The sequence below is a fragment of the Ranitomeya imitator genome, chromosome 3, assembly GCF_032444005.1.
Source record: "Ranitomeya imitator isolate aRanImi1 chromosome 3, aRanImi1.pri, whole genome shotgun sequence".
Classification (NCBI taxonomy): Eukaryota; Metazoa; Chordata; class Amphibia; order Anura; family Dendrobatidae; genus Ranitomeya; species Ranitomeya imitator.
This window is the reverse complement of record NC_091284.1, coordinates 665,622,588-665,649,887: the sequence shown is the minus strand read 5'-3', so window position 1 is coordinate 665,649,887 and position 27,300 is coordinate 665,622,588. Positions and strand designations below refer to the sequence as shown.

The 27,300-nt window shown below is 42.1% G+C and overlaps 1 protein-coding gene across 1 annotated transcript in view; it reads right to left on the bottom strand.

Moving 5' to 3' along the window:
- The window catches only part of ACVRL1 (activin A receptor like type 1), a 159,822-nt gene that overhangs the window by 89,781 nt on the left and 42,741 nt on the right, over positions 1–27,300 (bottom strand). Inside the window, exons 2-3 of the mRNA XM_069758304.1 lie at positions 17,052–17,156; positions 4,085–4,318 (exon numbers count right to left, since the gene is read on the bottom strand). Coding sequence (XP_069614405.1) covers positions 4,085–4,318; positions 17,052–17,106 — 289 coding nt within the window. The 5' untranslated portion in view covers positions 17,107–17,156. The remainder of the gene's footprint in view (positions 1–4,084; positions 4,319–17,051; positions 17,157–27,300) is intronic.

Below are 27,300 nucleotides of genomic sequence, written 5' to 3'. Positions count from 1 at the left end.
CATTCTTTTGTGGCGCGCCTCAGACGCTGCTTGCAGCGTCCGCGGCGCGCCCGAGGTCCGATCCCCGATCTTCCAGAGCGGGGACGTTAACGCGACCACTAAACACGACACCTAAAAAGACATTGTGTTAGCGCAATCCGCTAGTGCTAAACGGATTTCCCTAACGCAATGTGAACCTAGCCTTAGGGAAAAATAATAAAATTAAAAAAAATGTATTTATTTCCATTTTCCGGTTAGGGTTAGGGCTAGGGTTGGGGCTAGGGTTAGGGTTTGGATTACATTTACGGTTGGGATTAGGGTTGGGATTAGAATTAGGGGTGTGTCTGGGTTAGGTGTGTGGTTAGGGTTACAGTTGGGATTAGGGTTAGTGGTGCGTTTGGATTAGGGTTTCATTTATAATTGGGGGGTTTCCACTGTTTAGACACATCAGGGGCTCTCCAAACGCGACATGGCGTCCGATCTCAATTCCAGCCAATTCTGCATTGAAAAAGTAAAACAGTGCTCCTTCACTTCCGAGCTCTCCCGTGCGCCCAAACAGGGGTTTACCCCAACATATGGGGTATCAGCGTACTCGAGACAAATTGGACAACAACTTTTTGGGTCCAAGTTCTCTTGTTATCCTTGGGAAAATAAAAATTTGGGGGGCTAAAAATCATTTTTGTGGGAAAAAAAAGGATTTTTATTTTCACGGCTCTGCGTTGTAAACTGTAGTGAAACACTTGGGGGTTCAAAGTTTTCACAACACATCTAGATAAGTTCCATGGGAGGTCTAGTTTCCAATATGGGGTCACTTGTGGGTGGTTTCTACTGTTTGGGTACATCAGGGGCTCTGCAAATGCAACGTGACGCCTGCAGACCAATCCATCTAAGTCTGCATTCCAAATGGCGCTCCTTCCCTTCCGAGCTCTGCCATGAGCCCAAACAGTGGTTCCCCCCCACATATGGGGTATCAGCGTACTCAGGACAAATTGAACAACAACTTTTGGGGTCCAATTTATTCTGTTACCCTTGTAAAAATACAAAGCTGGGGGCTAAAAAATCATTTTTGTGAAAAAAAAAAGAATTTTTATTTTCACGGGTCTGCGTTATAAACTGTAGTGAAACACTTAGGGGTTCAAAGTTCTCACAACACATCTAGATAAGTTCCATGGGAGGTCTAGTTTCTAATATGGGGTCACTTGTGGGGGGTTTGTACTGTTTGGGTACATCAGGGGCTCTGCAAATGCAACGTGACTCCTGCAGACCAATCCATCTAAGTCTGCATTCCAAATGGCGCTCCTTCCCTTCCGAGCTCTGCCATGCGCCCAAACAGTGGTTCCCCCCCACATATGGGGTATCAGCGTACTCAGGACAAATTGGACAACAACTTTTGGGGTCCAATTTATTATGTTACCCTTGTGAAAATACAAAACTGGGGGCTAAAAAATTTTTGCGAAAAAAAAATAAATTTATTTTAACGGCTCTGCGTTATAAACTGTAGTGAAACACTTGGGGGTTCAAAGCTCTCAAAACACATCTAGATAAGTTCCTTAGAGGGTCTAGTTTCCAAAATGGTGTCACTTGTGGGGGTTTTTAATGTTTAGGCACATCAGGGGCTCTCCAAACCAACATGGCGTCCCATCTTAATTCCAGTCAATTTTGCATTGAAAAGTCAAATGGCGCTCCTTCCCTTCCGAGCTCTGCTATGCACCCAAAAAGTGGTTTACCCCCACATATGGGGTATCGTCGCACTCAGGACAAATTGCACAACAACTTTTGTGGTCTAATTTCTTCTCTTACCCTTGGGAAAATAAAAAATTGGGGGCGAAAAGATCATTTTTGTGAAAAAATAAGATTTTTTATTTTTACGGCTCTGCATTATAAACTTCTGTGAAGCACTTGTTGGGTCAAAGTGCTCACCACACATCTAGATAAGTTCCTTAGGGGGTCTACTTTTCAAAATGGTGTCACTTGTGAGGGGTTCCAATGTTTAGGCACATCAGTGGCTCTCCAAACGCAACATGGCGTCCCATCTCAATTCCAGTCAATTTTGCATTGAAAAGTCAAATGGCGCTCCTTTCCTTCCGAGCTCTGCCATGCGCCCAAACAGTGGTTTACCCCCACATATGGGGTATCGTCGCACTCAGGACAAATTGCACAACAACTTTTGTGGTCTAATTTCTTCTCTTACCCTTGGGAAAATAAAAAATTGGTGGCGAAAAGATTATTTTTGTGAAAAAATATGATTTTTTATTTTTACGGCTCTGCATTATAAACTTCTGTGAAGCACTTGTTGGGTCAAAGTGCTCACCACACCTCTAGATAAGTTCCTTAAGGGGTCTACTTTCCAAAATGGTGTCACTTGTGGGGATTTCAATGTTTAGGCACATCAGGGGCTCTCCAAACGCAACATGGCATCCCATCTCAATTCCAGTCAATTTTGCATTGAAAAGTAAAATGGCGCTCCTTCCCTTCCGAGCTCTGCCATACGCCCAAACAATGGTTTACACCCATATACGGGGTATCAGCGTACTCAGGACAAATTGGCCAACAATTTTTGAGGTTCAATTTCTTCTCTTACTCTTGGGAAAATAAAAAATTGGGGGCGAAAAGATCATTTTTGTGAAAAAATATGATTTTTTATTTTTACGGCTCTGCATTATAAACTTCTGTGAAGCAATTGGTGGGTCAAAGTGGTCACCACACATCTAGATAAGTTCCTTAGGGTGTCTACTTTCCAAAATGGTGTCACTTGTGGGGGGTTTCAATGTTTAGGCACATCAGTGGCTCTCCAAACGCAACATGGTGTCCCATCTCAATTCCTGTCAATTTTGCATTTAAAAGTCAAATGGCGCTCCTTCCCTTCCGAGCTCTGCCATGCGCCCAAACAGTGGTTTACCCCCACATATGGGGTATCAGCGTACTCAGTACAGATTGTACAACAATGTTTGGCATCCATTTTATCCTGTTACCCTTGGTAAAATAAAACAAATTGGAGCTGAAATAAATTTTGTGTGAAAAAAAGTTAAATATTCATTTTTATTTAAACATTCCAAAAATTCCTGTGAAACCCCTGAAGGGTTAATAAACTTCTTGAATGTGGTTTTGAGCACCTTGAGGGGTGCAGTTTTTAGAATGGTGTCACACTTGGGTATTTTCTATCATATAGACCCCTCAAAATGACATCAAATGAGAGGTGGTCCCTAAAAAAAAATGGTGTTGTAAAAATGAGAAATTGCTGGTCAACTTTTAACCCTTATAACTCCCTAACAAAAAAAAATTTTGGTTCCAAAATTGTGCTGATGTAAAGTAGACATGTGGGAAAGGTTACTTATTAAGTATTTTGCGTGACATATCTCTGTGATTTAAGGGCATAAAAATTTAAAGTTGGAAAATTGCGAAATTTTCAAAATTTTCGCCAAATTTCCGTTTTTTTCACAAATAAACGCAAGTTATATCGAATAAATGTTACTACTAAAATGAAGTACAATATGTCACGAGAAAACAATGTCAGAATCGCCAAGATCCGTTGAAGCGTTCCAGAGTTATAACCTCATAAAGGGACAGTGGTCAGAATTGTAAAAATTGGCCCGGTCATTAACGTGCAAACCACCCTCGGGGCTTAAGGGGTTAAATTGTTTTTTTTTTATTTAGTTTGAAAAATAAATGATAATATATATTTGTTTAAATTAAAACAATAAAACTTTATTATTTTTCAATTGTTAAAAAACATTTTTTGGGGGATGGCATCTTCCTTTTAAGTGGAATTAGAAAAGATTTGAAGACAACACTGTAGTTAAGAAGTGAAGAGTGTAAACTTGTTGGGCACAACTACTCTCACTACTTTATGATCCTTTGTATATGCTTTCTCCTACAGATGTAACTTGAAGCTCTTGGAACCGATATTACTGGAAGGTTTGGTCATTTTAGAGAAACACATAGCATAGATAGTCTGAAAATGGTGTTGGAGTTCACAGTGTATGATTTACAAATATTTGCAGCTTTTTATATATACTACATCTACCAGAAACTCACATACTGCTTCATCAGGCGCTGGCCTGTGATATCAGTTTTGAGATACCATATAATATGAAAGGCTGTTTACCAGGTTTGAAGATGGTGAAATTTTCATTACAGAAATTGGAAAAGCAGCACCAAGCTTCTGAAACCTCAATTTTGACATTGCATTGCTCATTTATGCTGCTATTAAAACAGCCTCGGACTCTATCGATATTTCCAGATTCAATCCGTTTCTGTTCCGTCACAAAACATGTCTTTCCAACACACGTCTTTTCCAAGCAGTCGGATGCCCCTTGACAGGTACAGGTGTAATAGGTATCTGTAAAGAAAGTAATAAGCCTTCAATCTCAATGACTACAACCATCAAAAATGCACAAATCTCTTAGGGCATGTTCACATTACATTTTTGCCATGCATTAGTGGCTTTGCTTCTGTCTAAATTCTTGAGAAACAGGATTCAGGAGGAACCCCTGATAGGGCCATTGATTTTAATGGGGCAGACTGAGTTACTTTGTGCTCTGTCTGGCATGCCTCTGTTTTTGCAGTATCTACATTCCTAAGGTGGGCACAAAAGCGCAGTCAATAAAACTTTTAACTTTGTCTGCCTTATTAAAGTCAATGGCCCAATCGGTGGTACCACCTGAATCCTGTTTTTCAGGGCTTCAGATGATGCCCTGAAGGAGCCACTGACATGTGGCAAACACGCAGTGTGACTATACCCTTAGGCTTGGTTCCCATTGCGTTAATGGGAAAGCGCTAACGGACAGCGTTGCACGGCGAAATTAACGCCGTGCAACGCATCCGTTAGCGTGCCCATTCACGGCAATGGGAACGTGCAGCACTAGCGCGTGCCATGTTCGGCACATGCTAGCGACGCGCCGGTGTTTCCTGGCGCGCCGCGGACGCTGCTTGCAGCGTCCGAGGCGTGCCCACGGTCCGTTCCCCGCTCTCGCAGATCGGGGATCTGCGAGAGCGGGGACATTACCGCGACCCCGGGACGCGGCCCCATTAAAAACATTGTGTTAGCGCAACCCGCTAGCGCTAGCGCTAAACGGATTGCACTAACGCAATGTGACCCTAGCCTTAGACAGTAAACCACAGATTATGTTTCTTATATCATTGTTAAGTAAATAGTATGCTATAGTCATATAATGTTGATTTATAAAAGTTATGGTGGTTTGATGGATGAACGATCCGTAGAAAAATCAATCTTGTGCAAGCCTAGATATGTCCACCAGAGTCTTCTCTGCTGTTATCTTGATAATATCAAGCCATTGGGTTACTGGTCTTCCTCTTTGCCTTGTACTATTCTTTTAACCATGATGTCCTTCTCCAGTGATTGCTCTCTTTGTATGATGTGTATACAGTAGGCAAGTCGTAGCTTGGTTATCGTTGCATCGAGTGACATGTCTGGCTAGATTTGTTCCAAAATTGATTTGTTTGTTCTTTTTGCCATTCATGGTATCGATAACATCCTTCTCCAGCAGCATATTTCGAAGTCAACGATTCTTCTGTCTTGTTTCTTTATCACCCAGGATTCATATCTGTATGTTACTACAGAATAGACTAAACTATGTATGAGCTGTGTCTTATTCGCCAGTGAAATATTCCTCGATTTGAAGACCATTTCCGTCCAACTCAAATGTGTCCCGATCATACCTGGCAGTAGTCAATATATCTCTGTCTTCTTTGTATTGCGTAGCAGTATGTATAGCAATTACACAGTACAGTAATACTACTGTATGCAGCTAAACATTTACCTGCTGATTGACTTTTACGCTTTTATATGTATTTCTAGAGAACAGGGTCTGAATTGAGAAAGTCTGTGTGAGAAGGGTCCACGGGGTATAGGAAAGGGTGTAGCTGCTGGCATTCCCACTGATGAGCGAATATTGGTGGGAGAGCCATATGGCCCTGTAATTAGTGAGAAATCTGTGCAATACATTCCATACATGTAGACAATGCCCACATAAGAGGTCTCTGATCTGGCTAGAAGTGATTGATTGCTCTTAGTGGACACCTGCTTTTTTCTCCCAGACAAGGGAAAAGTTAGGCCCCAAAAAATTAATTACATCTATGAAAAGGAACTTTCCGAAGAGGACAGTCCCTTCAAGGCAGCAATTGAACTAGATTTTTCCTTCAAATATTGTGATTTATTTTTATTGTGTACAATCACTTCATTGATGGAAATGGTAATCGATACTGAGAAAACTGCTGATCATGTTCATCAGTCCTGAACTATTGCCGATTGGAAATTTAGTTTTACAGATACAAAACTTTGAAGAATAAAGTCTATCCTTTCGATAGCCCAAGTAACTAGAACTAGTTTTTCTCGACTCCATGGCTTTGACCTTTGGCTTTGTCTTACTATTTATCTAAGTGTTGCTTGACAAGGGATACTTGTGCCAGCTTCAGATGTTGAATGGACTTTGTCACCTCAGATTGCCAACAGAATCTGTCACCACATGGGCTAAGACAGATACAATCCTACTGTCAATCATAGCTAAAAAGCCCACTGTCAGGGCTACGAGCCAAAACTCTGCTGTGCTGTAGCTCGAGAAGTTATTATGTTAAAGTTACTAAAAAATGTTAAGGCATGATCAGTCTTACAATAAAAAAGTGGTGGCCTTTCATGCTGCCTCATGGATCTGCACCAGCATCCAGATGTTATGCCTGCTCCATTTGGAAATCACAGGACTACAATGCCATCAGATATGTGCCTGATGACGCACATTTCTAGTCACAAGACTGCTGCAGCCAATTACAGTCTGATGTGGTCTTGTGACTTCCAAATGGGGCCATATTGCAACCGTGGCGGTTGCTAGAAGGTAAGTGTGCCACTGTTCTTTATTTTAAGGGCATCCATGCCGCAATTGTTTTTTTTTCTATACTGCACAACCCATTTCTACACCATATTAGGTTTCAAAAGTCTGAATTTGATTTAGCAGACACATAAAGGCCAAAACACATCATCCAAAATGGAGCATTATTCTGGCCACCCTAAACCTAAGGATTTACAGTTTTATGTAATTAAGGTTTATTAGTAGGTTGGTCTACCCAGTATTGCAGCAACTCTCACACTACAGCCCCTTCATTGCCCTTTTGGTAAAGGCAATCTGTCGGCAGGCTTTTGCTATGTAATCTCATGACAGCATAAAGTAGGGGTTAAAACACAGAATTCAGCAATGTGTCACATGTCAGGTTGTGTGTTGTTTATTTACAATCAATGTCTTATCACCTTGTGATTATCATTGCAGTGACTAGCTGGTGTGGTCATTTGTCTAACTCCTATGACAAGAAGTTCAATGTCTATAGATAATGGACGCCCTTCCCTTTGAAATTAAAAGGGGGGCCGCATGATAACACAGCACCCGGAACAATATTATAGTTTTGGTTATGTGTTTCTTCAACTAATAGGCTAAATGAGAGGTTTATCAAGGGTTAATATTCTTGGTAAGCTGTGCGATTGCACGAGCAGGTTATTTCTGGTTTTAACTGGTAATGTTTCCCGCACTTTGTCTGTGTTTTGATTGGTGGTTAAGAAAAGTGCAGGAGGAATCTATGCTATAAAAACAGCTGTTTTCAATGGTCCCCTGTCAGTCACCTGCAGAAGATTGAAGATAAGAAGAACAGCTGATGGAACCGTTACTTCAACAGCTGATCCTGAGGGCTGAGGAGAAGGGTGGCGTTGAGTGGTTGCGGAGATGCCTAGCTATAGAACCGGCTATAAAACCTACCTCTGTTCCAGAGGTTATGGCTTCTCCAGCACCACGATCGCAGCCTCCTTCTCCAGTAATCCCGATGTCTCCTGCCCCGGCGAGATCAAGCCGCAGTTCAAAGAGGAGCCGCAGGTCGAGAATCGCTTATTCCCCCTCGCCGCCATCTTCTAGAGTCTACAGGATGTACGCAGCAGTAGGAGGATCTCATCAATGAGGAAGTCCCGCAGCCCAGCGCGAGATTATCAGCGGTCTCATTACCCGGCGTCATCGGAGAGCGCTGGCGGTCTGGAAGCTGCACACACAGGGGAAGTACTACAGGTTCCAGCAAGTGCGAATATCACCAGCGGAGCATCTGGCCATTGCAGCTTTGGAAGCGCTGCGATGGCCCAATGGTCAGGGTCAGCAGAAAAGCATCATCACAACAGGGATGGGTTTTCAGAAACCCCAGCTGCTGCCGCTGCTGCAGGATCATGGATTTCTCCGCAGCCACCACTGGATGAAGATCAGCTCGCTCCTCACCTGCCGCATCCGCCTGCTGTTGTGGGCTTGAGTGCAGGCATACAAGGCAACAATGGATCACATCATCAATCCAGGGGTGAGAATTTGAATGTGCCCCTGTCTGTCCCAGTGTTAGATACGAAATCGCTAGTGAGGGAGGTTTTAGAGGAATATCTGGGCAGTACCGTCTCCAGAGGGCCACCCAGTTCTTCCTACATGGAGTCTAATATTGGCAGCTCTGATGTAGTTTTAAAACCTCGACTGCCTGAAGTTCTTCTAAAGGAGTCACTCACTTGTGAAGTATCGCCATTGGGCTTTCATTTGAGTCTGTCTTTAAAAGAACAAATTTGGAATAAGGAATTTAACCAAATAAAAAATGAGCCAGAAGACGCTGCACTGACACCTGAAATTAATTGCAGCAAATAGGAGGACGAAACCACTCTATTTGTCCAAAAAATAAACAATATAAAAAATATTTTGAATATTTGAGCTAAAAATTCAGTTAAAAACATAAATAAATGAAACACCGTATTAACCCCTCACTGATAGTAACATGGGGGCTAGTAGGTGGTTACCTCGATCTTCTAGACTGTATTCAAATGATGCCTCCTGCGTCCTGGAAGGTCCTTCAAGTGGCGCTCGGTTTCTTATGTGATTTCTCTGTCCCAATAATGCCAAATGCTGGAAAGTTTTAGATGATAACAATAAGAAAAAGCAGTTGTCCGGAGGACGCCATCCCGGCCGGTGACTGGCGTACCTCCTGGAAAATACAAGTCTGCCGTGAACTGGCAGTAATGGCTCAATCCAAAGGATAGAGCCGGCAAGGTACAGCGTAGCTGCAGGACCTTGCGTGACGTCACTGACACGTGATAGCTTCACGTGACCAGCTACAGGGCGCACACAGAACCACACTATCCTACGCGTTTCGGAATCTCTGATTCCTTCCTCAGGGATGGTTCGGTGTGCATAGTGTGTGCCTTTTATATGATGCCGGGTCTCTTAGTGCTCGATAATTAAAGGCTTGTTAACTGCTTGTTAATTAAAGGCGAACAGTTCTACTTCGTTATTTAAACCGTTCAGTGCCAAGGTATTCATCTCAAATATGCATTTATCCTTTTACGTACACTATTAGAGAGTTTGATAATCTCTGGGTGCATCTCAAATGGTTTAATCTCTTCAAAAAGTCTTGTTATTTCATTCCTTACCCTTATTAATTCCTTTCTTCTTTTTTTCAATAATAAATGATACCGCTTTTATAGGGAAGTCATGAAACATAGCGTCCCATTCTTCTATAGTATTGGGGTCTCTAATGTCACCTGATAGTGATTTGTAAACTACTAGGCCTTTAGGTATATAATTGAATGATAAATACCGTTCTAATGTGGCTATTTCCCACAGGTCCCTCATTTCTTTTATTAAATATTGTTCTAAGATTTTTAAAGATTCGATGGCTTTTTTTATTTCCTCTTTTTTAGACTCCATGGGTGTCTCTTGATAAGCTATGTGAAAAAATCTTTGAATAGCATGCACTCTGTCTTTTCTATCGCACCATAGTTGATATAGTATTCATATGGTCAGGTGGTCCCATTTTATTAAGCAATTTTATTCATGATCTAAATAAAAATGATTATTTTTTAAAGTTCACTGCTACGACCAGTAATAAAGAAATTAATTTTTTAGATTTAAAAATTATGGTAGAGAATAGCACAATCCAGACTCAGATATATCACAAGCCCACTGATTCTAATAATTATATTGCCCTAGATAGCTGCCATCTTCCAAGTTGGCTCCTTAACGTTCCTAAGAGCCAATTCATAAGAGCCCATAGGAACTGTTCCAGGCCGGAAGACTATGACAAAGAAGCAGACCTTCTAGAGGAGAGGTTTGAAATCAAGGGATATGATAAGCAATTTTTAATGGAAACCAAAAGGCAGGTTGTAAGATATCCACAAGAAAAATTGCTGATTCAGGAGGATGAGAAAGAAAATATTAGTAAAAAATGGGAAAATGGCGAAATCCCAATTATAACACAATTTAATTCCAATAGCAAACTTCTAAATAAGATTGTCAGTAAACACTGGAATTTTCTAAAGGAGGACAAGGTAATTGGAGAATCATTACCAATGCGTCCAAGATTTGTCTACAAAAAAGCAAATAACTTGGGAAATATAATAGCCCCCACGATCGGCAGATCTTTGAAGACGAAAAATTCCTTTTATTCCCAACGCCCCAATGGTTTTTTCCTTGTAAAAAATGCTTACCATGTAAAAAACTGGGTACTAAAAAACAAACCTCAATCTCTAATCAATCATCGGTAATTAATATTAAAGATTTTATTACTCGTTCCACTAAAGGCATAATATATGGCTTGACTTGTCCTTGTGGAAAATTATATATAGGCCGGACTATACGCCCAATGCACGTGAGGATTGGAGAGCACTTACGTAACATCAGCAACAAGTTTATGGGACATCCTCTATCCCTGCATTTTGTAAAACACCATGGGGGCTCACTGAAGGACATTACGGTTACTGGACTCAAAATTGTTAAAAAAGACTGGCGTGGGGGTAATTTCAGTCACAAAATGTCTCGGGCAGAAACCAAATGCATATTTGAGATGAATACCTTGGCACCGAACGGTTTAAATAACGAAGTAGGACTGTTCGCCTTTAATTAACAATCGAGCAGTAAGAGACCCGGCATCATATAAAAGGCACACACTATGCACACCGAACCATCCCTGAGGAAGGAATCAGAGATTCCGAAACGCGTAGGATAGTGTGGTTCTGTGTGCGCCCTGTAGCCGATCACGTGAAGCTATCACGTGTCAGTGATGTCACGCAAGGTCCTGCAGCTACGCTGTACCTTGCCGGCTCTATCCTTTGGATTGAGCCATTACTGCCAGTGCACGGCAGACTTGTATTTTCCAGGAGGTACGCCAGTCACCGGCCCGGGACGGCGTCCTCCGGACAACTGCTTTTTCTTATTATTATCATCTACCACTTTCTGGCATTTGGCATTATTGGGACAAAGAAATCACATAAGAAACCGAGCGCCACTTGAAGGACCTTCCAGGACGCAGGAGGCATCATTTGAATACAGTCTAGAGGATCGAGGTAACCACCTACTAGCCCCCATGTTACTATCAGTGAGGGGTTAATACAGTGTTTCATTTATTTATGTTTTTAACTGAATTTTTAGCGCAAATATTCAAAATATTTTTTATATTGGAATAAGGAATTTGTAGATTTATTTTCCCTTTTACCTTCTGGTAGGGATCAACAGAGTAGATGCGAAAGGAAGGAGGACCACGATGATAAAAGGAAGTCTTCGCCAGTTAAATCTTTCAATAATTGGCTACAAGCCTTTGCTATCTACTCTGCTGTGTTAGGTGAAAAGTACCCCAGTCTTTGCTCCGGTTTATTTCAGCATTTGGATACCATTTTGGAAGCCTACCGTAATTTTGGCGGTATGGCGGGGTTGTTATATGATGAGGCATTCCGTCAAAAATTGTCTATGTATCCCAATTTAGCTTGGGGCACGAAGGATGTCGGTTTATGGCTTAATATGATGTTACCTCAACGATCTTCAAATGTCAGACAGGTTTTCAGTATTCTTTCAATGAGAATAGCTGCAAGTGGTCTCAGAACTGTCGTTTTCGCCATGAATGCTCGTTCTGTGGGGGTTCCCACCGAATGTTTAAATGTTTTAAAAAGCAATTACAGAATGGACAGCAAGGTAACCCCAAGGAACCTTTTTCCAAAGGCACCGACTCCGGTGATCCTGGGAAAAATGGCTCCTTGGTTAGAAATGTACCCAGATCGGGTGAGTAGCTCTTTTCTATACGAGGGTTTTCTTAATGGTTTTTTCGTCCCCCCCCCCCCCCCCACTTTGCAGGTAGTGGGTGTAAGCTAGTACCTAACTTGCCTTCTGTGGTTGAGTTGCATCACATTGTTGAAGAAAAAATTGTAAAGGAATTGGAGTCCGGTAGGGTGTCTGGTCCTTTTGATTCACCCCCCTTTAAAAATTTTAGGTTATCTCCTTTGGGAATTGTGCCTAAAAAAGAGCAAGGGGCCTATAGGCTCATACATCATTTGTCATACCCAAAGGGTTATTCTTTGAATGATGAAGTCGCTAGCGATAAGTGTTCGGTTAAATATACTTCACTTGATGAGGCGGTAAATTTATTACAAAAATTTGGGCGTAATGCGCTAATGTCAAAATCGGACATAAAATCGTCTTTTCGTCTTTTACCGATGAACCCTGATGGTTTTAGTTCCTTGGGTTTCTCATTTAGAGATAAATTCTTTTTTGATAGGTGCCTCCCTATGGGTTTTTCCCTTTCTTGTTTTTATTTTGGGACGTTCTCTACATTTTTGCAATGGGTAGTTGAGGTTAATTCTGGGGGCGAGGGATTATTGCATTACTTTGGCGATTTTTTATTTATTGGTCCTAAAGATTCAGAAGCTTGTTATTCGTTGTTGAAGACATTCTTGGAAGTATGCAGTCATTTTGGTGTCCCCATTGCATGTGAAAAAACTCTCCTCCCTTGTACTTCTTTGGAGTTTTTGGGTATTTTTATTGATTCGGAAATCATGACTTGTTCTCTAAACTTCGTGCATCTATAAATCGCTGCTTAATAATTGAAAAAGTAACGTTAAAAGAGTTACAGTCTTTGTTGGGCCTTTTAAATTTTGCTCTCAGAATTGTTCCTATAGGTAAAGTTTTTTCCTCGCACTTGTACGCTGCTACAGCTGGTTATACCAATCCTAATTCTCATATTAGATTAGGGAAAGATTTAAAGGAGGACCTAAAAATCTGGCTTAGTTTTTTGTCTCGATTCAACGGTAAAACGGTATGGCAAACGTCATTTGTAGGTGTAGAAGATTTATCACTGTCTTATTTTACAGATGAGCATTTTGGCCTTGGTGCAGTATTTGCTACTAAATGGATTTGTGAGGCCTGGCCAGTATCTTGGGCTCGTCGTAGGATACTAAAAAATCAGACAGTATTGGACTTGTTTGCATTATTGCTTTGTCTTCATCTTTGGAGTTCGTCTCTTAGGGATAGACGAATTTTGTTTTCTTCTAGTAATCAAGGTTTGGAATTTGCTATAAATACTTTACCGTTCAAAAACAAGTGGGTTTCTCAAATCCTTAGGCAGATTATTTTTCTTTGTCTAGAGTTTAACATCTGGGTGAAAGCTTCTTTTTCTCTCAAAGTGAGCAATAGTAATGCTAAATTTGTTTGTCACCGCCAGCAGTCTCAGTTCTTGAAGGAGGTTCCAGATGCGGACATCAAGGGAGCAAATTGCCCTCAGTGGATTTGTAACATTGTTCAGGATTAATCCCGCACTTTATTAGAAAGTCTATGTCTAAAAGAACCTGGGCTGATTATTGAGTCGCATGGCGCACATGGGTGAATTTTTGTATGAGTAAGGATTACCGGTACTGGTATGAAGAATGTACTGCTGAGATGGCCGTACAATTTTTAGAAAGTTTAGTGTTACAGGCTCTATCTTATTCAGCTTTGGCAAAAAATGTAGCTGGAGTTTCATTTTTTCTAAAATTTTGGGGCAAAAAAACAATGTCTGATTTGTTTCATGTTTAGCAATTTCTAAAAGGCTTTAGGAGACAGAATTTTAAGCCTGATGCTCGTCGGCCCATATCTTTTAAATTGCTTAGGGACCTTTCACTAATTCTTTCTTCAGTTTGCAGGGACAGTTTTGAATCTTGCCTTTTCTCTACAGCTTTTTCTTTCGCATTTTTTGGAGCTCTAAGAGTGAGCGAATTGGTTTCTCAGAGCAAATCTTTTCCTTCTGGTCTTTTTCTTTATGACGTTAAACTTTTTGAATCTCATGTAACGTTATTTGTTAAGAGATCAAAAACAGACCAGATGGGTAGAGGTTCCTCGTTGCATCTGAATTCCATCTCTGATAATGTTATTTGCATGGTTTTCAATGCGAAAAGATGGCTTTTGCTACGTCCAAAGGGTGTGGGTCCATTATTTTTTCATTATGATAGTGTACCTGTGACTGTTTTTCAATTTAATACTATATTGAAAAAGTGCCTAAGTAAGTTGAATTTGAGTGACCTTAAAATTTCATCACATTCGTTTCGCATTGGGGCTGCTACTGAAGCCTCTAGGTTGGGTTTCCAAGAGAGCAATATAAAGAGAATTGGAAGATGGAATTCTAACAGATTTAAATTGTATGTTCACCCTGATTTGTATGATTTCTAACGTATTCTTCATTTTTTAGGTGTATTATAGGTCTGGATCATCGGGCATTCTTATATATTTTGGGCTGAGAAAAGGGCGAGAGTAAGATGCTATTCAGAGAACCTTTCATTTAACTCTTCTTTTCTGCAGATATTTTGGCATAGCAGGCGAGGAATGCAGTGGAAGAATTTAATCGGTGATATGAGAAAATTAGCTCAGTTATGGCCCAATCCAGACCTGGTAATTTTTCATTTAGGTGGAAATGATTTGGGTAAAGCTAGCACTCTAAATCTTTTAGCGTTCATGAGGAGAGATATTGCCATCTTGAAAACAGAGTTTTTCGGGTCAACTTTTGTTTTTTTTCTGAAATAATCCCTAGGTATTTATGATCAAGAAAAGAAATGTTGTTTTTGGAAAAGATCCGTAAACGGGTTAATCGGAGTATGGAGAAATTTATGCTATTAACCAACAGTTTTTCTTTTAGGCATGCTGATTTAGAGGATGTTATTCCAGGCATGTACAGAAATGATTTAGTTCATCTTTCAGATGTTGGCTTGGACATCCTGAATTTGAATCTCCAAGCCATCATCGAGAAATGGCTTTGGTGTTTTGGGGGGCCTCGCCTTGTTAAGGCTTGGCGTTTGTGAAAATCGCCCGGTCTTCCAGGTGGATTTGGTAATGTTAGAATGCTTTAATTCAGTTATTAAGATTAAATGGATTATTCTTTTGTAATGGAGTAAAATAAAATTTAAAGAGTAACTCAAAATAAACGCCACGGCCATTTTATTCCAAATCAATTTGGTTGTCATGTGTGAGTTGTTGGGGTTTGTTTTTTGGGGGTTTGTGTTACCATGGACGCCCTCCTTTTTGAAATTAAAAGTGGGGTCGCATGATAACACAGCACCCGGAACAATATTATAGTTTTGGTTATGTGTTTCTTCAACTAATAGGCTATATGAGAGGTTTATCAAGGGTTAATATTCTTGGTAAGCTGTGCGATTGCATGAGCAGATTATTTCTGGTTTTAACTGGTAATGTTTCCCGCACTTTGTCTGTGTTTTGATTGGTGGTTAAGAAAAGTGCGGGAGGAATTTATGCTATAAAAACAGCTGTTTTCAACGGTTTCCTGTCAGTCACCTGAAGAAGATTGAATATCCCTCCCTTATTATATGGTTCCTCTAAATTTGTCGTGTTGTTTATTTGTGGGAAAATAGCCCGGTCTTCCGGGTGTATTTGGTAATGTTGGAATGCTTTAATTCAGTTATTACGTTTAAATGGATTATTCTTTTGTAATGGAGTAAAATAAAATTTAAAGAGTAACTCAAAATAAACGCCACGGCCATTTTATTCCAAATCAATTTGGTTGTCATGTGTAAGTTATTGGGGTTTGCTTTTTGGGGGTTTGTGTTACCATGTACATAGAGAGCCTGATGTGGGCGGGAGAGGCTTTCTAAGCTCTGCTACATTGATAAACTTAAAATTTAAATTTATAAACTCTGATTGTGTCAGAACGGCTGCACCCAATAAACAAAATCATAGGTCTTTGGATTCAGCTTCTCTTTGCCTACATCATGCTGCTTTCAGATGAGGAAGAAAAAAACCTGCTTACAGATTCCATTTAACGGTCCCCCATGTTGACACCATACTGGTGACGTATCTTTACAATAAGCCAATGTTGCTGGCTCCCTCACTTTTATACCACATACTCGCATGACAGATACAATATCCCCTATGGCAACCAAAAGACCCTTATGCCGGTTACAAAGCCTTAATGATAAATACAGTGCTTAAATAACATCCACAAGACCCCTATGCCAGTCACTTTGCAAACGCCCTTACAGCCCCTGCAAGTTTTTAACTGAAAAGGAGCCTTTGTCCATTATGTCTCCTGTGCCACCCCTCACTATGTTATTTAGGTCATCAGTAATATCATAGAATCACTGAATGTTAGAGTTGGAAGGGACCACCAGGGTCATCGTGTCCAACCCCCCCCCCCCCCCGCTCAATGCAGGATTCACTAAACCATCTCAGACAGATATCTGTCCATCATCTGTTTGAAGACTTCAATTAATGGAGAACTCACCACCTCTCATGGCAGCCTGTTCCACTTATTGCTCACCCTCACTGTCAAAAAGTTTTTTCTAATATCTAATCTGTATCTTCTCCCTTTTAAAGACATAAACCACAATCACTAAGGGCATGGGCTTGTATCATATGTTTCAGGCAGGTTGTGCTTGGAAAAGCATGAACTAATCAATAGAGAATGAACATATGAGGTGCGATGTAGAAACCACTGTACATATGTTCCGTCGTTTTTTAAATGCTTTTAACCATTTCCAGTTTCGAAAGCCGCTTAGTATCTAAAAGAGGTGACCTACTTCAAATATAAAAAAGACGCCCAAAATGACAAAAATAAGAAGCCAAAGAAGATGCTTTAGAAAAAACACAGGTGGCTTTTTTTGTGAAGAGCCTACCTATAGCAAAACCTCACTGGGCACGCCTGTGTCTCCAAGATGCGCGCATATTCCAATACTAATGAAGTGACTACTTACCGTAAGAAATACAGATGACTGGTGTGAAAACTGGAATATTTTTGGAATATTTCATTCTACTTACCTGTTGCTGATGTAACAATTGCCAGTGAAAGCACCCACATGTTTCTTCGTAGCATTTTGTCAGATTTGTGTTTGAATTGTTCAGCCGTGGTCAAGACAGCTTATCCTGTGTGGAAAAAAACAATATATATTTCTTATTATTCATCCTAATGGCTTAATATGTATCAACTGTTTTCACAAAGATTAAGTAAGTGATGATTAAACTGGAAAATAAAGATTTCATGATGGATTAGGAATCCTGCCAAGTTTTCATTACATAATTATTTTGTAAAATCATTGGATTCACATGGAGACACTTATTTGTTTAATTGCATCCCTAATGAAAATTTTAATTTGTGTTTCTCTTCAGGAAGGAAGTCATTAAAAAATACTGTTTCATAATTATGCCTTCTGTTGCCTGCTGCTAAACAACTGTTGTCTGCTGCCCTGGTTCCTGGCACACTACAGTCCTTTGCCCACTCATTTTGGGCTTGGTCCACTAGACGAAGAACATAACACACAGCAGGTGTCCAGGATTTGTCAGCATTACATGTCTAGTAAATCTAGTTTTAGAACCGCACTCTCTTATGGACATATCAGTGTAACTCTCAACCTGATTTTCGCCCACCATCCATCTTATTTCAAGTCTCATACTGAATATAACAAGGTTAAACCCTGCGCTGCTGACTGAATAGACAGCTTTATTGGCTGATGCATTTACAATATGCCCTATGAGTCAGAAGAAATGAACTGTGGCTATAGACAGGCAGATCCATCACCAACACCTACTTGTAGCAAGACATCTGCCTGTCATCATATTCCCTAGGACACAAAAATAAATCTAATTTTGCCAGTGAAGCAACAAAATCTGCTAAAATAATCTCCTATGACATTTTGGGAACTGCCTATTACCATTTGTGGTTTGGATCTATTTTTACTGGGGACCCTGTTCACATTGGTGACAGAGGTTCCTGTTATGATAAGGTAATTCAGTACCACAATGGACATAGAAGTCAGAGCACATACAGTGACCTGACAATAACCCAAAAACATAGAACGAGCTCTGAGACGTGGGAACTCTGCTGACCGCAATCCCTAATCCTCTCCAACCACACTAGAGGCAGTCGTAGATTGCGCCTAACGCTCCCTATGCAACTCGGCACAGCCTGAGAAACTAGCTAGCCTGAAGAAAGAAAATAAGCCTACCTTGCCTCAGAGAAATACCCCAAAGGAAAAGGCAGCCCCCACATATAATGACTGTGAGTTAAGATGAAAAGACAAACGTAGAGATGAAATAGATTTAGCAAAGTGAGGCCCGACTTTCTGAACAGAGCGAGGATAGGAAAGGTAACTTTGCGGTCAACACAAAACCCTACAAAAACCACGCAAAGGGGGCAAAAAGACCCTCCGTACCGAACTAACGGCACGGAGATACACCCTCTGCGTCCCAGAGCTTCCAGCAAGCAAGAAAAAAACAAATAAGCAAGCTGGACAGAAAAAACAGCAAACAAAATAGCAAAAGCGGAACTTAGCTATGCAGAGCAGCAGGCCACAGGAACGATCCAGGAGGAAACAGGTCCAATACTAGAACATTGACTGGAGGCCAGGATCAAAGCACTAGGTGGAGTTAAATAGAGCAGCACCTAACGACTTCACCACATCACCTGAGGAAGGAAACTCAGAAGCCGCAGTACCACTCTCCTCCACCAACGGAAGCTCACAGAGAGAATCAGCCGAAGTACCACTTGTGACCACAGGAGGGAGCTCTGCCACAGAATTCACAACAGTACCCCCCCTTGAGGAGGGGTCACCGAACCCTCACCAGAGCCCCCAGGACGACCAGGATGAGCCATATGAAAGGCACGAACAAGATCGGGAGCATGGACATCAGAGGCAAAGACCCAGGAATTATCTTCCTGAGCATAACCCTTCCACTTAACCAGATACTGGAGTTTCCGTCTTGAAACACGAGAATCCAAAATCTTCTCCACAATATACTCCAACTCCCCCTCCACCAAAACCGGGGCAGGAGGATCAACAGATGGAACCATAGGTGCCACGTATCTCCGCAACAATGACCTATTGAATACGTTATGTATGGAAAAAGAATCTGGAAGGGTCAGACGAAAAGACACAGGATTAAGAACCTCAGAAATCCTATACGGACCAATGAAACGAGGTTTAAACTTAGGAGAGGAAACCTTCATAGGAATATGACGAGAAGATAACCAAATCAAATCCCCAACACGAATTCGGGGACCCACACAGCGTCTGCGATTAGCGAAACGTTGAGCCTTCTCCTGGGACAAAGTCAAATTGTCCACTACATGAGTCCAAATCTGCTGCAACCTGTCCACCACAGTATCCACACCAGGACAGTCCGAAGACTCAACCTGCCCTGAAGAGAAACGAGGATGGAACCCAGAGTTGCAGAAAAACGGCGAAACCAAGGTAGCCGAGCTGGCCCGATTATTAAGGGCGAACTCAGCCAAAGGCAAAAAGGACACCCAGTCATCCTGATCAGCAGAAACAAAGCATCTCAGATATGTTTCCAAGGTCTGATTGGTTCGTTCGGTCTGGCCATTAGTCTGAGGATGGAAAGCCGAGGAAAAAGACAAGTCAATGCCCATCCTAGCACAAAAGGCTCGCCAAGACCTCGAAACAAACTGGGAACCTCTGTCAGAAACGATATTCTCTGGAATGCCTTGTAAACGAACCACATGCTGGAAGAACAATGGCACCAAATCAGAGGAGGAAGGTAATTTAGACAAGGGTACCAAATGGACCATCTTAGAGAAGCGATCACAGACCACCCAAATGACTGACATCTTTTGAGAGACAGGAAGATCTGAAATAAAATCCATAGAGATATGTGTCCAAGGCCTCTTCGGGACCGGCAAGGGCAAAAGCAACCCACTGGCACGAGAACAGCAGGGCTTAGCCCGAGCACAAATCCCACAGGACTGCACAAAAGAACGCACATCCCGCGACAGAGATGGCCACCAAAAGGATCTAGCCACTAACTCTCTGGTACCAAAGATTCCAGGATGACCAGCCAACACCGAACAATGAACCTCAGAGATAACTTTATTCGTCCAACTATCAGGGACAGTTTCTCCGCTGGGCAACGATCAGGTTTATTAGCCTGAAATTTTTGCAGCACCCGACGCAAATCAGGGAAGATGGCAGACACAATTACTCCCTCTTTGAGAATACCCGCCGGCTCAGATAAACCCGGAGAGTCGGGCACAAAACTCCTAGACAGAGCGTCCGCCTTCACATTTTTAGAGCCCGGAAGGTACGAAATCACAAAGTCAAAACGGGCAAAAAACAGCGACCAACGAGCCTGTCTAGGATTCAACCGCTTGGCAGACTCGAGATAAGTCAAGTTCTTATGATAAGTCAAGACCACCACGCGATGCTTAGCTCCTTCAAGCCAATGACGCCACTCCTCGAATGCCCACTTCATGGCCAGCAACTCTCGATTGCCAACATCATAATTTCGCTCAGCAGGCGAAAACTTCCTGGAAAAGAAGGCGCATGGTTTCATCACCGAGCAATCAGAACTTCTCTGCCACAAAACAGCTCCTGCTCCAATCTCAGAAGCATCAACCTCGACCTGGAATGGAAGCAAAACATCTGGTTGACACAACACAGGGGCAGAAGAAAAACGACGCTTCAACTCTTGAAAAGCTTCCACAGCAGCAGAAGACCAATTGACCACATCAGCACCCTTCTTGGTCAAATCGGTCAATGGTTTAGCAATACTAGAAAAATTGCAGATGAAGCGACGATAAAAATTAGCAAAGCCCAGGAACTTTTGCAGACTTTTCAGAGATGTCGGCTGAGTCCAATCATGGATGGCTTGGACCTTAACAGGGTCCATCTCGATAGTAGAAGGGGAAAAGATGAACCCCAAAAATGAAACCTTCTGAACACCAAAGAGACACTTTGATCCCTTCACAAACAAAGAATTAGCACGCAGGACCTGAAACACCGTTCTGACCTGCTTCACATGAGACTCCCAATCATCCGAGAAGATCAAAATGTCATCCAAGTACACAATCAGGAATTTATCCAGGTACTCTCGGAAGATGTCATGCATAAAGGACTGAAACACTGATGGAGCATTGGCAAGTCCGAATGGCATTACTAGATACTCAAAATGGCCCTTGGGCATATTAAATGCAGTTTTCCATTCATCGCCTCGCTTAATACGCACAAGATTATACGCACCACGAAGATCTATCTTGGTGAACCAATTTGCCCCCTTAATCCGAGCAAACAAATCAGATAACAATGGCAAGGGGTACTGAAATTTGACCGTGATCTTATTTAGAAGGCGGTAATCTATACAAGGTCTCAGCGAACCATCCTTCTTGGCCACAAAAAAGAACCCTGCTCCTAATGGCGACGATGACGGGCGAATATGCCCCTTCTCCAAGGACTCCTTCACATAACTCCGCATAGCGGCGTGCTCAGGCACAGATAAATTAAACAGTCGACCTTTTGGGAATTTACTACCAGGAATCAAATCGATAGCACAATCACAATCCCTATGCGGAGGCAGGGCATCGGACTTGGGCTCATCAAATACATCCCGGTAATCAGACAAGAACTCTGGGACCTCAGAAGGGGTGGATGACGAAATAGACAGAAATGGGACATCACCATGTACCCCCTGACAACCCCAGCTGGACACAGACATGGATTTCCAATCTAATACTGGATTATGGACTTGTAGCCATGGCAACCCCAACACGACCACATCATGCAAATTATGCAACACCAGAAAGCGAATAACCTCCTGATGTGCAGGAGCCATGCACATGGTCAGCTGGGTCCAGTACTGAGGCTTATTCTTGGCCAAAGGCGTAGCATCAATTCCTCTCAATGGAATAGGACACTGCAAGGGCTCCAAGAAAAACCCACAACGCCTAGCATACTCCAAGTCCATCAAATTCAGGGCAGCGCCTGAATCCACAAATGCCATGACAGAATAAGATGACAAAGAGCAGATCAAGGTAACGGACAAAAGAAATTTTGACTGTACCGTACCAATGGTGGCAGACCTAGCGAACCGCTTAGTGCGCTTAGGACAATCAGAGATAGCATGAGTGGAATCACCACAGTAGAAACACAGCCCATTCAGACGTCTGTGTTCTTGCCGTTCAACTCTGGTCAAAGTCCTATCGCACTGCAAAGGCTCATGTTTATGCTCAGATAATACCGCCAAATGGTGCACAGATTTACGCTCACGCAAGCGTCGACCGATCTGAATGGCCACAGACATAGACTCATTCAGACCAGCAGGCATAGGAAATCCCACCATGACATCCTTAAGGACTTCAGAGAGACCCTTTCTGAAAATAGCTGCAAGCGCACCTTCATTCCATTGAGTGAGTACGGACCACTTTCTAAATTTCTGACAATATACCTCTATCTCATCCTGACCCTGACACAGAGCCAGCAAATTTTTCTCTGCCTGATCCACTGAATTAGGTTCATCGTACAGCAATGCGAGCGCCAGGAAAAACGCATCGATATTGCTTAATGCAGGATCTCCTGACGCAAGAGAAAATGCCCAGTCCTGAGGGTCGCCACGTAAAAAAGAAATAATGATCCTAACTTGTTGAACTGGGTCACCAGAGGAGCGAAGTTTCAAAGCCAGAAATAGTTTACAATTATTTTTGAAACTCAGAAATTTAGTTCTATCTCCAAAAAACAAATCAGGAATAGGAATTCTTGGTTCTAACATAGAATTCTGAACCACAAAGTCTTGAATATTTTGTACTCTTGCCTGTTGTGAATTCTGTGGCAGAGCTCCCTCCTGTGGTCACAAGTGGTACTTCGGCTGGTTCTCTCAGTGAGCTTCCGTTGGTGGAGGAAAGTGGTACTTCGGCTTCTGAGTTTCCTTCCTCAGGTGATGTGGTGAGGTCGTTAGGTGCTGCTCTATTTAACTCCACCTAGTGCTTTGATCCTGGCCTCCAGTCAATGTTCTAGTATTGGACCTGTTTCCTCCTGGATCGTTCCTGTGGCCTGCTGCTCTGCATAGCTAAGTTCCTCTTTGCTATTTGTTTGCTGTTTTTTTCTGTCCAGCTTGTCAATTTGTTTTTTTTCTGCTTGCTAGAAGCTCTGGGACGCAGAGGGTGTACCTCCGTGCCGTTAGTTCGGTACGGAGGGTCTTTTTGCCCCCTTTGCGTGGTTTTTGTAGGGTTTTGTGTTGACCGCAAAGTTACCTTTCCTATCCTCGCTCTGTTCAGGAAGTTGGGCCTCACTTTGCTAAATCTATTTCATCTCTACGTTTGTCTTTTCATCTTAACTCACAGTCATTATGTGTGGGGGCTGCCTTTTCCTTTGGGGTGTTTCTCTGAGGCAGGGTAGGCTTGTTTTCTATCTTCAGGCTAGCTAGTTTCTCAGGCCGTGCCGAGTTGCATAGGGAGCGTTAGGCGCAATCCACGGCTGCCTTTAGTGTGGTTGGAGAGGATTAGGGATTGCTGTCAACAGAGTTCCCACGTCTCAGAGCTCGTTCTTGTTTTTTGGGTTATTGCCAGGTCACTGTATGTGCGCTGACCTCTATGTCCATTGTGGTACTGAATTACCTTTCATAACACTTGCCGTGAGCTGATCCACACATGAAGACAGACCTTTAATGTCCATCGCTACACCTGTGTCCTGAACCACCCAAATGTCTAGGGGAAAAAAAAAGGCAAAACACAGTGCAAAGAAAAAAAAATGGTCTCAGAACTTCTTTTTTCCCTCTATTGAGAATCATTAGTACTTTGGGCCTCCAGTACTGTTATGATAAGGTAATTCAGTACCACAATGGACATAGAAGTCAGAGCACATACAGTGACCTGACAATAACCCAAAAACATAGAACGAGCTCTGAGACATGGGAACTCTGCTGACCGCAATCCCTAATCCTCTCCAACCACACTAGAGGCAGCCGTGGATTGCGCCTAGCGCTCCCTATGCAACTCGGCACAGCCTGAGAAACTAGCTAGCCTGAAGAAAGAAAATAAGCCTACCTTGCCTCAGAGAAATACCCCAAAGGAAAAGGCAGCCCCCACATATAATGACTGTGAGTTAAGATGAAAAGACAAACGTAGAGATGAAATAGATTTAGCAAAGTGAGGCCCGACTTTCTGAACAGAGCGAGGATAGGAAAGGTAACTTTGCGGTCAACACAAAACCCTACAAAAACCACGCAAAGGGGGCAAAAAGACCCTCCGTACCGAACTAACGGCACGGAGGTACACCCTCTGCGTCCCAGAGCTTCCAGCAAGCAAGAAAAAAAACAAATAAGCAAGCTGGACAGAAAAAACAGCAAACAAAATAGCAAAAGCGGAACTTAGCTATGCAGAGCAGCAGGCCACAGGAACGATCCAGGAGGAAACAGGTCCAATACTAGAACATTGACTGGAGGCCAGGATCAAAGCACTAGGGGGAGTTAAATAGAGCAGCACCTAACGACTTCACCATATCACCTGAGGAAGGAAACTCAGAAGCCGCAGTACCACTCTCATCCACCAACGGAAGCTCACAGAGAGAATCAGCCGAAGTACCACTTGTGACCACAGGAGGGAGCTCTGCCACAGAATTCACAACAGGTTCCATTAGCAGTCTTCTTGACAGATTGTGTCAGACCTTAGTACCGCATACAGAGCTATTTTTCCAGTAAAAATGGCAGGCACCATAGGGTAATCTGGGTGTATCATTATAAGTAACTGGGATCCACCAGGAGCAAGTTATATACAGTTAGGTCCAGAAATATTTGACAGTGACCGAATCTTTGTGATTTGGCTTCTGCATGCCACTATTTTGGATTTAAAATGAAACTTTCGAGATGCAATTGAAGTGTAGACTTTCAGGTCTTAGATACTGAAACGCCTATTCTTCACTTGGGTCGATGTTCTGAAGCAGTTTTTCTTCATCATAGAAAGGATCCTGTGATCATCCACCACTGTTGTCTTCCATGTCCATCCAGGCCTTTTTTGAGTTCCCAAACTCACCAGCGTAATCTTTTTTTTGCAGAATGTACCGAACTGTTGATTTGGCCACTCCTAACATTTCTACTATCTCTTTTTTTTTCAGCCTAATGATAGTCTGTTTCTCTTACATTGAGATCTCCTTTGACTTCACAGCAACAGCTCCCAAAGGCAACAGCCACACCCGTATTCAGCTACAGACCTTCTACCTGCTTAATTAATGATGCGTTAACAAGGAAATAGCCTAAGCAGCCCATTAAAGAGCATTGAGATAATTGTCTAATTATGTTTGGTTCCTTGAATGTGGGGCAGCTACACATTAAAGAGCTTCCTAAACCCTTACTACAGTTAGCATGTGAATATCCTCAAATTAAAGAAGATGGTCTGCACTTTAAAGGGACTCTGTCACCTGAATTTGGCGGGACTGGTTTTGGGTCATATGGGCGGAGTTTTCTGGTGTTTGATTCACCCTTTCCTTACCCGCTGGCTGCATGCTGGGTGCAATATTGGATTGAAGTTCATTCTCTGTCCTCCATAGTACACGCCTGCGCAAAACAATCTTGCCTTGTGCAGGCGTGTACTACGGAGGACAGAGAATGAACTTCAATCCAATATTGCAGCCAGCATGCAGCCAGTGGGTAAGGAAAGGGTGAATCAAACACCAGAAAACTCCGCCCATATGACCCAAAACCAGTCCCGCCAAATTCAGGTGACAGGTTCCCTTTAAGCCCATATTGATTATATAACTGTATGTTGAATATGTTTTAGTACACAGCTGAAATGCCAAAACTTGTGTCAATGTCCAAATATTTCTAGACATAACTGTACCTTCTCGACCAGATCAGGCTAGATTAATATCAATATAATAATGCATTATGTTCCTATCACGATTCTGTAAAATTCAGTTCTTGCTAGGGTATTTCTGGGCAAAAAAATTGGCTTTAAAATTTAACACAAAATTGGTAGCTCTACACTTCATTCAGAGAAGTGGACAACATTTTATTAAAGCCAAATTCACACTTCTGTGAAACACTGAACATGCCTCATCTGAGCTAACTTCGTCAACATGATATATGAGGCAGTTGACTCAGATCAGGAGACCCACAAGTCGGGTGGGCTATTGTGATGCAAGCCTAGTGAGTGTGAATGCGGCCTTAGTCTGAGCTTTCTCTGCATTCTATGTCATACCTATTTTCATGCATATTATGATATCTTAAATATCACTGAAAGAGTTTCAATGCATTTCTTTAATTCATCTATTAGTATTCTTTTGTGTGTTGTTGTCAACAAAGAGTGACTGATGTATTTTACTGTCTTTCAATAGTAAAAAGTCTCCCAGAAGTTTCTTTCTATGAACATTATTGTAATGATGCCTCTCACAGTGAGCATTTAATAAGGCCACAGTTCATATCATATACATAGAAGTGTCAGTGACAGTAGTGTAGTTACCAAGAGGGCAAAGGGTGCAGTCATCTTGAGCCATCTTGCATAAGGGCATTACTTACTTTTTAAGGGCATTAATAATTGTTATGAGGAGGTGCAGAGCCTTATTAAATTATAGGAGTGATGAGTATTTTATATATTATAACTATCACAGGAACACAAAGGAAACATTATTACTTCCTACGGGGCAAAAAGAGGGCACTATTACTTTATAGGGTCCTCACAAAGTGCATTAAAACACGACTGCAAAGTTTTGGTTTTTATTTCATCGCTAGAGTAGTGCTAATAGTATAAGTTCCCTGACCCTAGTATTATACTTACTATCTGCCACCTTCAGCTCTTCCCGCACTGTCATTACCACAACCGCAGTTTCTGACTGATTGGAACTCAGAGGTAATGGTCACAAGTAGAGATGAGTGGACCCGTGGAAATTCGTGTTCTGGTACCCGACCATACTTTAGTCCAAAGTTCAGTTTGGGTACCAGAACTTTACCCAAACTTGAACCCGAACCCCATTGAAATCTATGGAGACCCGAACTTTGGAGCTGGAAAATTAACTCTCTCTCTTTTGCTATCTCCTCCTGGACTTTCCCCAGAACTCCAAACTTGAACGGACTTCCAGGAGAAGTCCTTGTTCGACTTTCAGCACCGGAAACTAAGTATTCGGTACGAACCCCGAACATTAAAGTTTGGGTGGCTCATCTGTAGTTACAAGCTGTTAATGGTCATTTTATTCCATCTAGTTGACACAAAGGGGCATTATTGCTATTAAGGGGTACATTGGTGGACATTATTACTAAATGGGGCACTAAGGTGAGCACTGTTTCTGTGCCATAA